The sequence below is a fragment of the Mastacembelus armatus genome, chromosome 17 (assembly GCF_900324485.2).
Source record: "Mastacembelus armatus chromosome 17, fMasArm1.2, whole genome shotgun sequence".
Taxonomy (NCBI): Eukaryota; Metazoa; Chordata; class Actinopteri; order Synbranchiformes; family Mastacembelidae; genus Mastacembelus; species Mastacembelus armatus.
In genome coordinates, this window is record NC_046649.1 from 24,856,309 (window position 1) to 24,872,060 (window position 15,752).

Here is a 15,752-nt window from a genome sequence, read left to right on the forward strand (position 1 = left end):
GGGAAATGGCTCCCAGGATCGTTTTAGTCGTTTATTGATCGTTTTTTTCAGTTCATTGATTAGTCCGACTATATCAGCTGCAGGGACCGTGGCGGTCACTAGGCGGCGTTGCAGTCTGCAGGACCGGGACGGATGACCTGTGTGTTTCCGGTTCCGGCGTTTTGTTGTTGTGGTTCTCCGGGAACAGGTCACAGGGTCTCATCTTATTTGTTTTTATCCGTTCATATGTACCGAGCTCCGGTCAGATCTCAGCGGAGTCCCGGAGCTCCGCGGCCGGCTGGAAGGTTTCCTTCCCCGGCCTCCTGCTGGGGTTTTTCCGGAGCTCGCTCCCCGTACGGAGGGTCCGGACAACGCGGCGGTTCTCCCCGAGGCTGCCCCGCTTACTCTCCGGGTTCCCCGCTCGCTTCCCCGTGTGCTAACCGAGGCTACAGGGACCGTTCTCCGGCTGGGTTCGGGAACGGGTCCCGGGGTTTCGGAGGAAACACGTGGCGCAGAGGGAACGGTTTCCGGCGGCCGCATTCCTACAGTCCCGCTTCGGCTCAGAACTTCCAGGTAAAGAATAAAAAGTGATCCATAAAGGTTGATCAATAAATGGATCGCTTCCCCGCGTGCGTTTCAAGTGCAATCATGTGATTACTTTCTGTTCAAGTCGAGTTAATGTTGGTAGAACAGTAGTACTATCAGTAACAGTAGTATCAGTAGTAGTAACAGCTGTAGTATCTACTATCGGTAGGTACTTGGGGTCGGTCTCTGGCTTTGGGGGGGGGGGGCAGCCAGCAATGAAGTCCTCAGTTTATTTTGGTAAAAGTAAAAGCTGCGTTTGTGTCAGAAATAAAAACGTTTCTGTTGTGAAGAAAAGAAAAACAAAAATAGCAGAAATGACCAGTCACTTTACAGTTTGTTTCCTCAAGGGGACAATACGTAATATTTTATTTGTATTTGTGATGAACCACATTTCATTTTTTCTGTTCCATATCAAAAGTCAACGTTGTTTTACATGGTTCATCAATACAAGTTTTATTTCTCTGATTCATTGAGAACAGAAGAGCCGTGTGTTTGTTTTTGTGTGTTTCAGTCTGGATCTTCAGATGCTCCAGTGGAGAAATATTTCAGCCCGTCAATGTTGCAGGATCCCTGGGCAGCTCTTCAGCCCGTCACGGCCGCAGACGCAGCTGCAGCCAGACACGCAACATGACAGCAAACATACAGCAACAGCAGCCACAGATAGAAAACAACAAACAACTGCAGCCAGACACCGACCTTTGCACCCTGAAACAAACAACAGTAAACAACAACAATGTCCTGACAGGAAACAACAAATAACGAGGAAACCTAAGAACATAATAGAACGGCTACATCCTGACATCTGGACAGGAAACAACAAACAAACAGCAACATCAGGAGTAAACAGAGCACCTTCTGTCACCAGCAGTCTGTATTTGCCGGCAGTTTCACATCAGCATTCAGTGATCTCAGGGATCAATCACTTTGAATTGATGTCTTTCAGAGTGACTGATGATGATGGCAGTTTTTATCAAAATGTTTTAAACCGTTTTTAAAATTCTTCACGTTTTACTCACAGTTTGTAAAAAAGCTCAGTTTGTTTATGAAATTAAAAAACTGAAAACTTTAGTTGTAAACTTTTCTTTGCTCTTTAATCTAATGTGTTTTCATTTGACAGGATGAAGAATTCATCAGAAGAACATTATTTGTGCTTTAATTTGAAAATCCAAACCCCTTACAGACCCTTTAATGTGAAAAGTGTTCAGTTTCCACATAAAAGTGAAATATTGGCAAACCAATGATTTTAGGATAGTGTTAAACTTAAGGTGTTCTGTTTTAGGAGCGGCACGGTGTTGCAGTGGAGGCACGATGTCTCCTCCCAGCAGCAGGTTGTGGGTCTGAACCCAGGTGGACCTGGGGCCTTTCTGTGTGGAGTCTGCATGTTGTCCCTGTGTCTGTGTGGGTTTTCTCCTCCCACAGTCCAAACACATGCAGGTCAGGATTAGGGTCTGAACCCAGGTGGACCAGGGGCCTTTCTGTGTGGAGTCTGCATGTTGTCCCTGTGTCTGTGTGGGTTTTCTCCTCCCACAGTCCAAACACATGCAGGTCAGGATTAGGGTCTGAACCCAGGTGGACCAGGGGCCTTTCTGTGTGGAGTTTGCATGTTGTCCCTGTGTCTGTGTGGGTTTTCTCCTCCCACAGTCCAAACACATGCAGGTCAGGATTAGGGTCTGAACCCAGGTGGACCCGGGGCCTTTCTGTGTGGAGTCTGCATGTTGTCCCTGTGTCTGTGTGGGTTTTCTCCTCCCACAGTCCAAACACATGCAGGTCAGGATTAGGGTCTGAACCCAGGTGGACCCGGGGCCTTTCTGTGTGGAGTCTGCATGTTGTCCCTGTGTCTGTGTTTGGTTCAAGAATGTGAGGCTCGGCATACTCGTGGATTTGTGGGCAGTGGTTACTACAGTCCCTCACACTGTTTTTGTGTTGGATTGTCAGTTGGCATGTTTTCCACAAAATGAAGCAGCTTAGTGTCGACCTGAACTTTAGTGGAAACTAGGCTTAGTCAGCTGTAGGTGATGGCACAGACCATGTGACACAGGTAAACAGTGCAGACATCTGAGTATTTGGGGAGATTAAACAACAGACATATAAGTTAGAATGAATAAAAACGTTTAATGGAAGTTTTCATGCAGCTACGTTATTTTCACCTGCTCTCTGTGGATGCACCTGAACACACAGTCAGAATTGTTGAATAGAAGCAGAGCAGGTGTTTCTGATCAGCCCCTGCAGTGCACAGCTTCAATACAGTGATACTCAGTCCTGCTAATAATCAATACTGAAGTTACTGACAGATTTAAAGCAGGATCTCTGGACCAGTTTCCTGAGTTAAAGCCAGTTTTCTGACTACAGTGGACACCAGAGGAACCAGAACAATATCATATGATATATTGTTGATTGATTGGCCAATTGATGAAACATATATTGAATAACCCAAGGTGATCCTGAGATTCTTCTAGTTCTGTTTTTAGAAACACCAAATGATTTTATTTCTCACTGGACTACAAACATGACTCAGTTCATTGAGAGTCCTTTGATTTAAAAATATCCAAACTTTGTCCGCCTGTTTCCTCCAACACTGCAGAAATGCATGCTGGGTAACAGGAGCATACCTCCCATACCTGCCCCTGAGTAAGGCAACAACCACTGTACAACCCTGCTTATGATGATAACTCAGATTTGATTCTGATCCTGATTCAATTCAAAGGGGTCTGATACAGGTGACAATTAAATCAGTCCCCACTTTAGCCACGCCCCTGCACCTGTTGTATCAATATGCCTGTTATAGCACCTGCTGTTGCGCCTATTGGGTTACCCTGTCTCCCACATGGTCTCCGTAGAGGTCTGCAAGCTTCCTGAACCTCGGCCCCCATTCTCTTAGGAATTCGTAATTTTGCTCAGGCCCCAACGAGCTTAAAGAGCTGAGCGATATGGCAGGGGAGCCACTGCCCTCAAAGGCGTAGGTCTGCAGAGAGTCGTAGGGGGGCGCTGTCAGGTCCAGATTTGCCTCCTGCAGCCTGTCCCTGATGAACTCTTTGAGCATCTGGTTCCTATCCATCCTGGACTCAGGTGTGTGGGTGAGGCCCGACAGGTCGATGTCAGTGTCTCGGTGGGTGTGGTCTGTTTGGTTCAGGTGTCTCAGAGCGAACATGTCGAAAGCCTCGGTGTCCTCCTCACCTCCACCTTCATCATCATAACGAACAATGTTCTCTCGGATGTCTCGTTCATCGTTCGTTATCAGAGGCTCCGTCCGTCTATGTCTGATGACGACAGCGATCATGAAGATACCTTGGAAACAGGAGAGAACGGGGTCAAGGCAATACTGACCCTACTGAAGACTCATCTGAAGTTCAGCACATGAAATTCTGCAGAAACAACTTTAATGTGTGTTTGTGGGAGACTCTACTTTAACTAGGAAGGTTGAAGAAAAGCTGTGTTGTGTGTGAGAACAGTAAAGGCTTGTGTATCTCAAGGCTGTTAGACAACTTCAAACCACAGTCCCAAACCAGTCCGGATCCACATCACCTCCAAGATTGTGTAGTGGTGGACCTGGATCTGGGTTCTTGAATGCAGCTTGAGAGCCGGCCCCTCTCTTTAATCAGGGCCACCTGGTGCCTCCCTACACTTTGTTTGCTGTGGGGGCTGTGCAGGTATGTGCTGATGTAAACTCCAATAATATTGTTAGTATGTGAAGGGTGGACTCAAGAAAACCCTGGACCCCATTTTCTGGTCTCGGTTGTCCCTTTGATGTGGTGCTGTTACTTCAGCTGTGACTCTTATTCATTTTTGTTTCCTGCTCTCCTTTTGCATTCAAGTCTGTTCAGTTGCTTCAGTGTTTTCGTAGATTAGTTCAGCTTTATATGTGTGGACATTGATTATTAGTTTTGCCTAAATATGTTTTGCATTTTTCTAATTTGGCTTGGTTTTGTTTTTTATTAGTTAATTTGGTTATTTAGTTAGTTAAAAATATAGAGTTTGTTGGTAACTGGTTTTGGGGTTTCATGAACGTTTGTTCATGTTCAGTTGATTCGTGTCTATTCTGTTGATGAAGCTGGGTGCCATGGGTTTGATGGCTTAGGTTTTCTCTCCCCCACTCTTGACATGAAGAGGTGTAAGACATTAATTTAATGTGGGTTTTGCTATGAGGTTTTCTGTGTTCACTAGGGGAGTGTGCTGGCAGCCTCCAGCTTGTCTTTTTCTTTTTCACCTTTTCTTTTTTGTAGGACCTAACTCGGGCCACTAATATTTTAGGGATATTAAGTTTTAATCGATATTATTGAAATAAATTAGTATTTTAATCCATAAAGCTGTTGTGGTTTGTTTGCATGTTAACTTCTCTTGTTGCAGCTGTTGCAGTTCCTGTATAGTTATTGAAGTGAACTGGAAAATCTGCTTCATGCAACAGATTAGGGTCTGTTGTCCTAATAGCAGGGTCTAACACAGTCTGGATGAGCTTTGGATGGGTCTTGTTCTAAGTGTCGAGCCTGTGAACATGGTCCCTGACTTGTTTTTTTGTCGTGACTGTGAACGGTTGCTGGGTAGTGCTGAGCAGCTGTCCATACTTGATAGTTGATATTGAACGTATTGATACTATCTGTCTTGGTCTCTGAGTTTATGACATCATGTCTCGGGTCATACCTATCAGTGTGAGGACACAGGTAAGGACAGTGGCTGTGGCGTTCAACCCGACCAACACCAGCGACGACTCCCAGCTGCAAGAGCGGTGGTTTCCCCTGAGGTCGCAGTCACATATGGTGATGGACAGTGTGTTGGTGCTGCTGAGAGATGGACTGCCGCTGTCTGAAATCACCACTGGCAGGAAGTGAACCAGCTGATCCCGCTGCAGGAAACCACCACGCCGAGTGAGGATGGACGCCGTGTTGTCTGAGGACAGACAGAAACATCTGTGTAATATCAGCAGGTAAGACAGGTCTGCAGGACTTTAACATACTCATCAGAAAATTAATTTAAGGAGGACTAAATATTTTATTTTATAAGTTAGGGTTAGGGCTTATTTTATAAATTATTTGTTTTTCTAATCTGTTCTTCACAATGATTCGCTTTTGAAGATTCATTGCTCTTTTTGCTTGTACTCCTCTGTTTCCTGCATTTTGTATTGAAGTTTAAGTTCCTGCAGGGCTAGGGTCAGGGGTCATGTTAGCTGCTCAGTCATGGTGCATGCTTACAGACCTAAAAGTAAAAGTATGTGATCAACCAGCTCTTTGCTTTCACATCCAGCAGAAACAACAATCTTACTCAACACATACTGTCATCATAAGGTTGTTTGTGCCATGAGATCAGACGCTTTCTTATCAGCAGCTGCAGCAGCTGCAGACCAACCTGTTGATCCATGTGGAGCAGTGCCCTCAGCCCAGGGTTCCCCCAGTTTAAACCCTGTTTTATCATAGAGGGTGAACCATCATGAGATGTGTATTTTTTTTTTTTTTTTAGGTTCACTGTACCTTTGTTATCTCTCAAGGTGAAGCTGAGGTTCCCAGCAGCCTCGGCCTTTAGAGCAAACAGGAAGCGATGTCCGTTTTCTGGTTCATCTTGATCCACAGCACTCAAAGTCTCAATGACCTGAAGGTCAAACAGACAAATGTAGTGTTTCTCAGAATATTTTTTCTTTGAATTTTGACAGTTTTACACTGAAACCACTTAAAGTTGTCGTGATCCAAGTTTGTTTCCTGCCCCCCTGCTCTTATTTTGAAGTATTTCTGGTGTTATTGTCTCTGCTTTTATTTAGCCATTATACTCTTGATTGGTTCCAGCCCTGTCTCATTGTTGCCTCTGATTTACCTATTTTATTCAGTACCAGCCTAGGTTCTGACCAGTTTTCTCTGACCCAGTCCCTGCCAGCTTCTGTGGGAGTTTTGACAGTCTGTATCTCAGTCTCCTACCAACTGTCACCTGCCTACACATATTGAACAGACTGGATAGCTTGAAAACTGAACTGTGAACAGACAAATGGAGCAGGTTGATTGAGCAGAATGTACAGACTCGATAACAGACAGATTGATATTCAGAGGGAGAAGTTGAACAGTTTGGCTTCTGGCAGAAATTACTTCCTGTCCACGTCATACGGGGGTGTGAAGTCATCCAATATTGACACTGCTGTCTGAGAGTCCAGCTCCTCTCCCACAACATGGCTGGCCTTGTGGATGAGTTTATTGAGTCTGTTGGCATCCTTCACCCTCCGTCTGCTGCCCCAGCACACAACAGCATAGAGGACAGTACTGGCTACCACAGACTCATGAAACATCCTCAGTATCATGCAGCAGGCATTGAAGGACTTCAGCCGTCTCAAGGAAAACAGTCTGCTCTGGACCTTCCTATAGAGGCAATCTGTGGTTTTGGCCCAGGCCAGTTTATTGTCCATGAACAACCCTAAATAACTTCCACAATGACCCTGTGGATAGAAACAGGGGTCACCTGGGCCCTAGGCTTCCTCATGTCCAACACCAGTACCCTTGTCTTTGTCACGTTGAGCTGCAGATGGTTCTGCTCATGCCAAGTGATAAAGGACCTCTGTACTCAGTCTCTTCATGCTCGCTGATACATCCACCTACTGTAGCATCATCAGAAAACTAATGAAGGTGGCAGGTCTGTGTTGCAGTAGCTGAAGTCTGCGGTGTGGAGGGTGAAGAGGAAGGGAGGGAGGACAGTCCCTTGTGTTGCTGAATATGCTGTCTGACATACAGCGCTGCAAATGCACGTACTGTGGTCTGCCAGTCAGGTAATCCACAATCCAGTACGCAAGGTGGGGCGTCCACCTGCATGGCTGTCAGTTTATCTCCAAGCAGGGCACTCCAAGCAGGGCAGGCCTGATTGGCGCTTTCCCCTTCCCATCTAAAGATTCAGCTCTCATCCTTGATTCATCATTTCCATCATTGATCTGTTGCCAATAAATTTCTTTCTGCATCTTATCCACCAGAGTCTGTGCTTTTGATAAAAACCACAACACTAGTTTGTTCATCAGTGTCATGTTGGTATAAACCTGCAGGAACACAAACCAAGTGTAGTGGACTGGTGACACATCCCAGTCATGTGATCTCTGTCTGATCTTGGTCATGTGATCAGATTAACATAACAGTGATGGAAGATTTGGATGAAGTTCATGAACAGATTAATGCACATAACTAATTCTCACATGATTTCTTTAGGGTTTAAAGGTCACAGCTGCCAAACAGACCATATGACTGTAACTGGCCCAAAACTAATACCAAAGCTTCCAACACTTTCACATTGTGGTTTATAAATAAAATAATAATGTAATTAATGAAGTCTAGTGATGACAGAGATGACTTTACATTTAATTTGAGCATCATTCATCAACATAGGCAATTTTCCCACTGTGGGACAAATAAAGATTTTCTTATCTTACTCCAATAAACAGTTTCATTTCTAATGAACTGAGGTTTGGTCTTCAAACATGGATTAACAGGTTTGCCAGATCTTTTTGATTGACCTGGATCTGTCAGTTCTTCCAAAGTCATGGTGTGATTATGACCTGGCAGGATATCTGAAATCTCAAAGCTGCACAGGAGCAGGTTTATTCTCAGGTTTAGTCCTTGTAAACAGGAGAACGTCTCGAATACAATCCATGTTAGACCAGGAAGTCCGTTCAACAATGGATGTGCCGTTTTTACACAGTGATCCATCGACACTGGCCAACTATAATAAGACAAACATTTAGAAAACAGGAGAGTACTGTGGGACAAGCAGGACCCTTTGACTCTTCCGACCCATTCCCAACAGAAATATTTAGTTGGGAACACAGTGGTGTGAAAAAGTATTTGTCCCCTTCCTGATATGATTATTTCATTTATGATTTCATTTATTAAGAGAAAAAAGCTGTCCAAACCTTTCTGGCCTTATGTGAAAAACTAACTGCCCCCTAAACCCAATAACTAGTTGTGCCCTTGGTGGCACCTTTGTTTTTATTGCTCGACTCAATAATAACAGACTGATCTGATATTTACCTGTCCAGGTTTTGCATTCTCACAGATGAACATTTGGTACTCCATGGCGAAGCTCGGGGCATTGTCGTTAACGTCCATCACAGTGATCAGAACTACAGCTTTCCCAACCTGAGACTGATGCACTGACACACAGACACACACCTGTCAGGTTTGTCGGCCCCAGTGTTCACGTCAGGAAGATGCAGGATGAATTGGAATGTCACAACAAAATGCCTCATTATTAAAGTCACATGAAGTCATACTCACGACCCTCTGTGGCGATGACAGTGATGTTGTGCAGAGCGATGGTCTCTCGGTCCAGAGGTCTGGCTGTTCTGATCACACCTGAGCTACTGTCAATGTCAAAGTATCGCTCCACATCGGACCTTCTGTCTATAGAGTACCTGCGGACAGACCGACAGACAGGTATTAAAAATACATTTGATCTGTATCTTTGAGGAAAATGTTGATCTGTCATACCTGAGAGGATTGTCTGTGCCGTCAGGATCACGAGCTGAAACTGATCCCACGTGACTTTGTGTTGCAGCCGCCTCAGAGATCACCATCTGACTGACGGGGGAGGAAAAGACTGGGGGCTCATCCACGTTCTCCACCAGCAGACGAACTGTTGTCGTGTCGCTGAATGGGCCGGCTGACAGGAACCGGGTGTCCAAATAACGATTCGATGCTTCGACATGCAAAGTGTAGCTGGATTTGATCTCAAAGTCCAGAGTCTGGAGGAAGATGGGGGTCAGTCTAACACAACATCCTTCAATAGATGGAACAGTAAAAACATGATCTTGCTGAATAACACTTGAGTTTCTGCTGCTACTTTTCTGCTTTCTGTCTCACTGTATCAAGACGTCCTGAGGACACGAAACAGGCTCAGAGTTGGATCTTGAAGCGAAGGACTTCACTAAAATATATCATCAAGCTTCATTAAACCTGAGCACAGAGGCAGAAATAACAGATCACTTCGTTTCTGCATCACTGACCTGAGTCTAAATTTAAACTTGTGTTGACAGCTGCTGTTCAGCAGCAGAGGACTCTCCTGTGGGACTCAGAAAAACTAATCTAATGCAAAGCCATGTGGAATCAGACGATTATCAAATGGGGCTCAGAGCTGCAGATGTTCTGAGAGCTGGATTCAGGATCAGAGGCTAGGTAGCTAAATCTTCTATCAGTTTAGTCTCTAGATGTGGGAATGAAAATACAGCAAACGCAAAACACAAACCGTCGTCCATGAAAAGAGGCAAAAGTGTCTGTGATCTCCTCTAAGAAACTGTCCACCCAGGCTCCTGCAATGTGCAGTACCTGCTGCAAGGTAACTACAGCCGCTATGGCAGACACCAGTACCTTGTGTAGGACGACCAGTCCTTCCTGAGTGTTTGGATCAGTGAGGATTCTGAAGGTTTCCAGTCCATCTCCATCCAGGATCCTGTAGTCCATTTCAGCATTTGGACCAACATCCAAATCCAAAGCTTTGATCTTTGCAACCACAGCTGCAACTGGTACAGACTCTGGAATGCTGAACTGATAACTCTCTGTAGGAGACCAGTACACAGGGTTAAGTACTTACAGGTACAGGTACAGAGACAAATACAGATTAATGCACCTTATTTTTCACACAGGGTCTTGGCAGAGGATACATTTTTTAAAATTCACTCCCAGAGCTCCAGGGGTGTGAAGGCTTAAAGGTCTGAGGATCTGAGAGACTAAAGGTCTGAGGATCTGAGAGACTAAAGGTCTGAGGATCTGAAGTCAAAGGTCAAAGGTCTCACTGTGGGGGAAGCGAGGCGGGTTGTCATTGACATCAGTTAGAGTTACTGTGACGGAGGTGGTTCCTGACAGCCCTCCCGCCTGACCAATCATGTCTTTGGCTTGGATAACCAGCAGGTAACACTCCTGCACCTCCCGGTCCATGTCAGGTACAGCTGTACGCACCACACCTGCAGGACAGGTGAGACCAAGATAAGACCCAGACCACACAATATCTGACAATTTGTCTGTGTGGGTTTTCTCCTCTCACAGTCCAACCACATGCAGGTTAGGTTGGTTGGTGAAAGTATATGCTGCATTAAAATGTCCCATGACACTTATTAAATATAATGTAAATATAGTGTCAATGTTGCAGTGGAAAACATTTGTGCATAGGTGTGTTCAGGTGTATCTCACCTGTCTTTGCCTCCACAGAGAAGTATGGCTGACCCTGCAGGATGCTGTAAACCAGTCTGGCAGAGTTTCCATAGGTCGGATCATCTGCATCTGTTGCTAACACTGTCACCACCAATGTACCTGTAGAGACACTTCAGCTTTATTTAACAAATGGAAGCAGTCACAGTGATGCTCTGGTGCTCTTTTCATGAGAAAACACTTAATAGAAACACTTTACTGCAGTAGGTCTTTCACAATAAGAGTGTTTTTGACTAGTTTAACCTCTGATTTTCATATTAAGAGACTCTATGAACCAACCGATTGAAAAACTGCACATTATTTTATTATGTCTGAACAGTCCCTGGAATGGAAATCACATCTATACAACATGACAACTTGGACAAACAGACCCACTGGAAGCTGCTGGGACACTATGGGTGGAAGAGAAGGTCACTAACACAAGGAACTCCTACAAAAGGATGACCTGCAGGGTGGTCCATGGCCAACAACTAACAGACAGAATGGACAGACAAGGGCGTTTGCTGTCCCTGCTGGTAATAGACTGGTATCTACGGGAATCCAGTGAACACTGGATACAACTTTCTAGCCTGGACTTTGCTGACAATCTGGTCCTTCTCTTGTACCCCCAAGAGATGTAAAAAAAACAAAACAAAACAAACAGCACCGTAGTAGAAAAGTGCACGACTGGGGCTAAGCATGCCCAGTAGGGAGAGGAAGATCCTGATGCCAGTGTCAGCAGGTTATGCCCAAGATGGCACCAAAGGCACTGAACGTTTGAACTTGGGTTTCTCACATATTCTCACATAAAGAGAAGCAGCCTGTCAAACACTGGACTGACCTGCTTCTTGTTTCTTGAAACTGAACGTCTGACTGAACTTAATGAACCTAGCTGTCTATTTAACGTGAATTAATTTTAGAGTAAATGTTTCATGAGATTTCAGTGACAATCTTTTCAAGTTGTACCAGGATCTAACGTAACGTGTTCTTGGTTAAAAAATGAAAACAAACTGCAGACTCACCTACAGGAGCCCTCTCAGCCACCCTGCCAGTGTACGGTCCATCCAGGAACTTGGGCTCATTGTCGTTGATGTCCTGAACTTTGATGATGAACTGGGACTCGGGTTCGACTGGCAAATTGGTGTTTCGGTCTCTGGCCTGGGCTCTCAGGGTGTAATAGGCCTGCTGCTCCCGGTCCAGCCTCTTGATGGCATGGATGTCCCCTGTGTTCTCATCAATGGTGAAGATGGAAGTCGCTCCTTCACCATTCAGGATGTACACCACCTGGCCGTCACCTTTATCCATGTCAGAGTGGAGCTGCACGGGCCATAAACCAGTTAAACCAGCACAGGAAACCAATTAAACCAATGGCAGAGGAAAACAGCATGGGTAAAAGAACATTGCGAGATTTGAGTCATATTTTCTCTTCAAGGTTTGATTAAATTTGAGTCTTGCTACTGAGGAGGATTGTTTATTGTACAATAGAGACTGTGAAATTGGAATATTAAATTGAATGTACTACCTTTATTATGATCATCATTGAAGTTAATTTGCATCTAGTCTCATTGGCAGGTCAGTTTTTTTTTTTTTTGTTTGTTTGTTTTTTAAGTTCCCATTTCTGACTAATAGAGACTTCCAGTGAGATTCAGGACATTCCAGAGATATTGAGAGAGCACACATGTAATATAGATCTGTCACTGCAGTAAGCTGTGAACTGAACTTCTATCAGAATCAGTAGGATTGAATTAAACACATTCATCCCCAAGAACATGGGCATTTCCGTCCTTCATCAAAATTCACAGAATTTTTCTTATTGCTTTCATTTATATTCATTTATATTATACATCGTTTTGTATTTCACATTGGATCCAACCGTAAATAGGTTCAGTTTAAGCTGTTAAATGTCAAGTGTTTCCAGTTTTACTGAGATCATCCATACTCTGAGCTCCACGGCATTCCTACAATCTTCTCTAACTGGTAATTTTTGTTGTTTTTTTTCTAAATGGCATCATTATTATTATTAATCTCTCTAATTGTGATGCACATCCTGGTTACACATGACTCTGGCTTCAGACGCAGCAGCTTCAATAGAGCTGGAGAAAGTGCTTCACCTGTCACCTGTTGACCACCACTTGCCTGTGTTGTTGATTTTAGAGTTAAAAAATGTGTTTGTTTTAGGTATTGACGGTGTGGTTTCATCAGCTGTGTACTTGTGTACAGCCTTTACAAAGTTAACAAATATGCAGTGAGTGTCTCTGCTGGTCCATACTGTGACGGCCTGCAGCAAAAGGTTTAATACATCCGCCGTGATGACAAATCAGCATGTTAGTCATTTCCCAGAATGCTCCATGTCTGAGCCGTGTGTTTAATCTGAGGATTGCCCTGTTTGTTGGCTTAGTTTTTAACGCTGCCTCCACTCTCCACAGGAACACGCTGCATGTCAGCTGTCATGAGCACCTTGCATTGGCCTGAAGTTCATACAGTAACAGCTTGACTGGCAGAACCAGGGTCAGCCCGCGTTCATGTTAGCTCATGAGTAAAACTGTTCTTCTTAAACCTAAACCTGATTCTAACCAGGCCCATACAATCAAGACTAAACATTCAAGCAGTCATTTAAAGGGGACTCAAAAACTGGGGATTGGACAAAATCAAGCCAAAGCTCTAAGACAAACTGGTCCACACAGACAGTTTGACCTGTCGAGCTAAATTTGTTTCAAGAGACAAACAGCTGAGCACAGACCAGATCAGATCTGAGGCTTGAGGAGTTTAAAGGAACAGAATTGGATAAAATGAAGTGATTTCAGACAAAGAGCTTCAATGTGTTGACTGAGACTCGACGCACAGTTCTATTCTCTGACCATTATCTCGAAGTAGCATTAAACCCAACATGTTAGCTGATGAAGGAGCCAGCCTAAAAGTGGGCTTTGAATAACTTTGAATAGAGTTAATATCTGCAGTTACATGCATTTTTTTTCTTCTACTCAGCTGAAATCATTCTAATTAGAGACTCCTCTTAACAGTTAAGATTGTGCTGAACTGATGTGTATTTACAGGCTCAAAGCATTTAATCAGAAAATAACTTTTTTTATGTTTGGGTGCCATCAAGTTTCTGTCCCTCCTGGAAACTCACCATCTCATTCTTTATTTCACTATGCACAGATGGGACATAGTCTAGAGTTTCACTTTAAGGACCACATCACCTCCATCTGAACCTCACTTTTCCTGGATCCTCCCAAAGTAAAGAGAACAATCCAGGCCTGCTGAGACCACAGACAGTCTCATGCTAACTCAGAGCCCAAAGTGTTGCATTCACTGTATTTAACATATAATAGTAATAATAATAACTATATTAAATATAATAATTATATTTATAAAGGACTTTTCTTACAAAGTACTATGCAAATTCTAAATTTCTGAACGGTGTGTTTCAGTGTGGCTGAAAACTTGTTCTTGAAGACCGAAGTCAGAACCACAAAGAACCAGCACCAGAACCGATCTCAGTTTTAATGGGTTTTATTTGTGAACAATTGGTGAGTCCGTCCTTCCAATTACACATAATCTAGTTAAACATAAATGAAACCGTTCACCAGGCCGTACCTTCCCCACATACAGCGGTTCATCTCCGGTGTACTCCTCCAGAACAAAGAACTGGTTCCACACCCAGCTCCTCCTCCTCCTCTGGTAAGAGAGGACACCTCCTGTTGATGCTCCTTCTGACACCTGATGTAGGAGGATGGAGTTCAGGGTCATGGCCTTACAGCCCAACTCCTCCCACAGCAACAGGACAATTATACTGAGCATGCTCAGAACACAGAGACAATTCATATCAGACACTGTCCAAACAGCCCCACGTAAAAACCTCAGACTGGTTAACACAGACACTTGGAATGGTCCAATTAGAAGACGTCAGAGATGTTAACCTGTCCGATAAGGAGACAGAAGACAAACAAGAGAAAAAGGATAATTAAGAGAATAAATGTAAATAATTTCAATTAATTGTTTTGATTGAAAGGAACTGAAATTATGATAAAAAATAAATTTTAGGCATAGAAACATTCAGATTATTAACATTATTTCTGTTACTTGATGGCTTTGAGTTTTTTTCTATATGGGGCTCCACAGTGTACCATCCATTTACCATCAGTATTTTATTTCGACTGTTCACTGTGGGATAAACATATTAATCTGATAAGAGCCCAGTTTATGCTGTTAAATCCATTTCAGTAAGCACATCACAGCAAGCTGATAAAGAAACATGGCAGGATAAATTTTGAAGTTCTGGATATTTTCTGAATGTAATGGTTTCAGCTCTGTGCTCCTGCTCTGACTTAAGTTTAGATCAGTGATTTCTTCGGTGGACTTTGGGTTAAATAAAAATCCATGGCTGAAGCCAGTATCTTACCATCAGCTGCTGATCTGAGTCCCCTGCTCTGTTTCTTGATCTGTAGCTTCTCCAGGTAGTGATCAATAATCAGCCCAGACTAATTATTGATTATTGGATGAAGGTAAAAATATTTAGCAGTGGCGCTGAGCAAGGAAAGCAAACGCTTTAGAGGGAAGAGACATCCTGACGGTTGCTCGTCTGTTTTACAAAGAGCCATTAACGGACAGAGGAGGAGGGGTGGTGTTGAGATGAGTCCAACCGCCCTTCCCTCAGCCGGGAGGGAGACGAATGAAACATCTGTATTATTAATGCTGCAATGGTTCCTTCAGGTCTGTGTGTTTTCTACATCAGTGCGTCCTAAAGTTCCCCTCAGGGCTTTTAACACTAATCTGAGGCTGCCATCTCTTTTCACCATACACCCAGTTTATTAAGCTTTTCCCTTATTAACTGCTGCATTTGAATGTTGTACATCATACAAACTGTGATCAGGTGGATGTCAAGTTTAGCTGTATATTAACTTTCACACAGTCACAGAAGCAGGTGAGTCTATACATTGACACCACTTTAACATCATCATATTAACAGTGAACCAGCTCCCTCAGACATAAGCAGATGCCTGTCATTAAATGTTGCCTGCATCACCTGAGAAATTCAGTGTTAATAAAAACCTAAAT

General features: G+C 43.8%; 1 protein-coding gene across 1 annotated transcript; it reads right to left on the reverse strand.

Moving 5' to 3' along the window:
* Positions 1-73: 73 nt before the first annotated feature.
* LOC113134237 (cadherin-7-like) lies at positions 74-14,461 on the reverse strand. The gene is made up of 12 exons (XM_033325670.1): positions 14,292-14,461; positions 11,717-12,011; positions 10,698-10,817; positions 10,304-10,471; positions 9,879-10,066; positions 9,003-9,256; positions 8,790-8,926; positions 8,544-8,665; positions 6,024-6,141; positions 5,200-5,445; positions 3,396-3,849; positions 74-125 (listed from the first exon to the last, which is right to left on the reverse strand). The coding sequence occupies exons 1-12, from the start codon at positions 14,442-14,444 to the stop codon at positions 74-76; spliced, it is 2,307 nt and encodes a 768-aa protein (XP_033181561.1). The 5' UTR covers positions 14,445-14,461.
* Between the last annotated feature and the right edge of the window lie 1,291 nt (positions 14,462-15,752).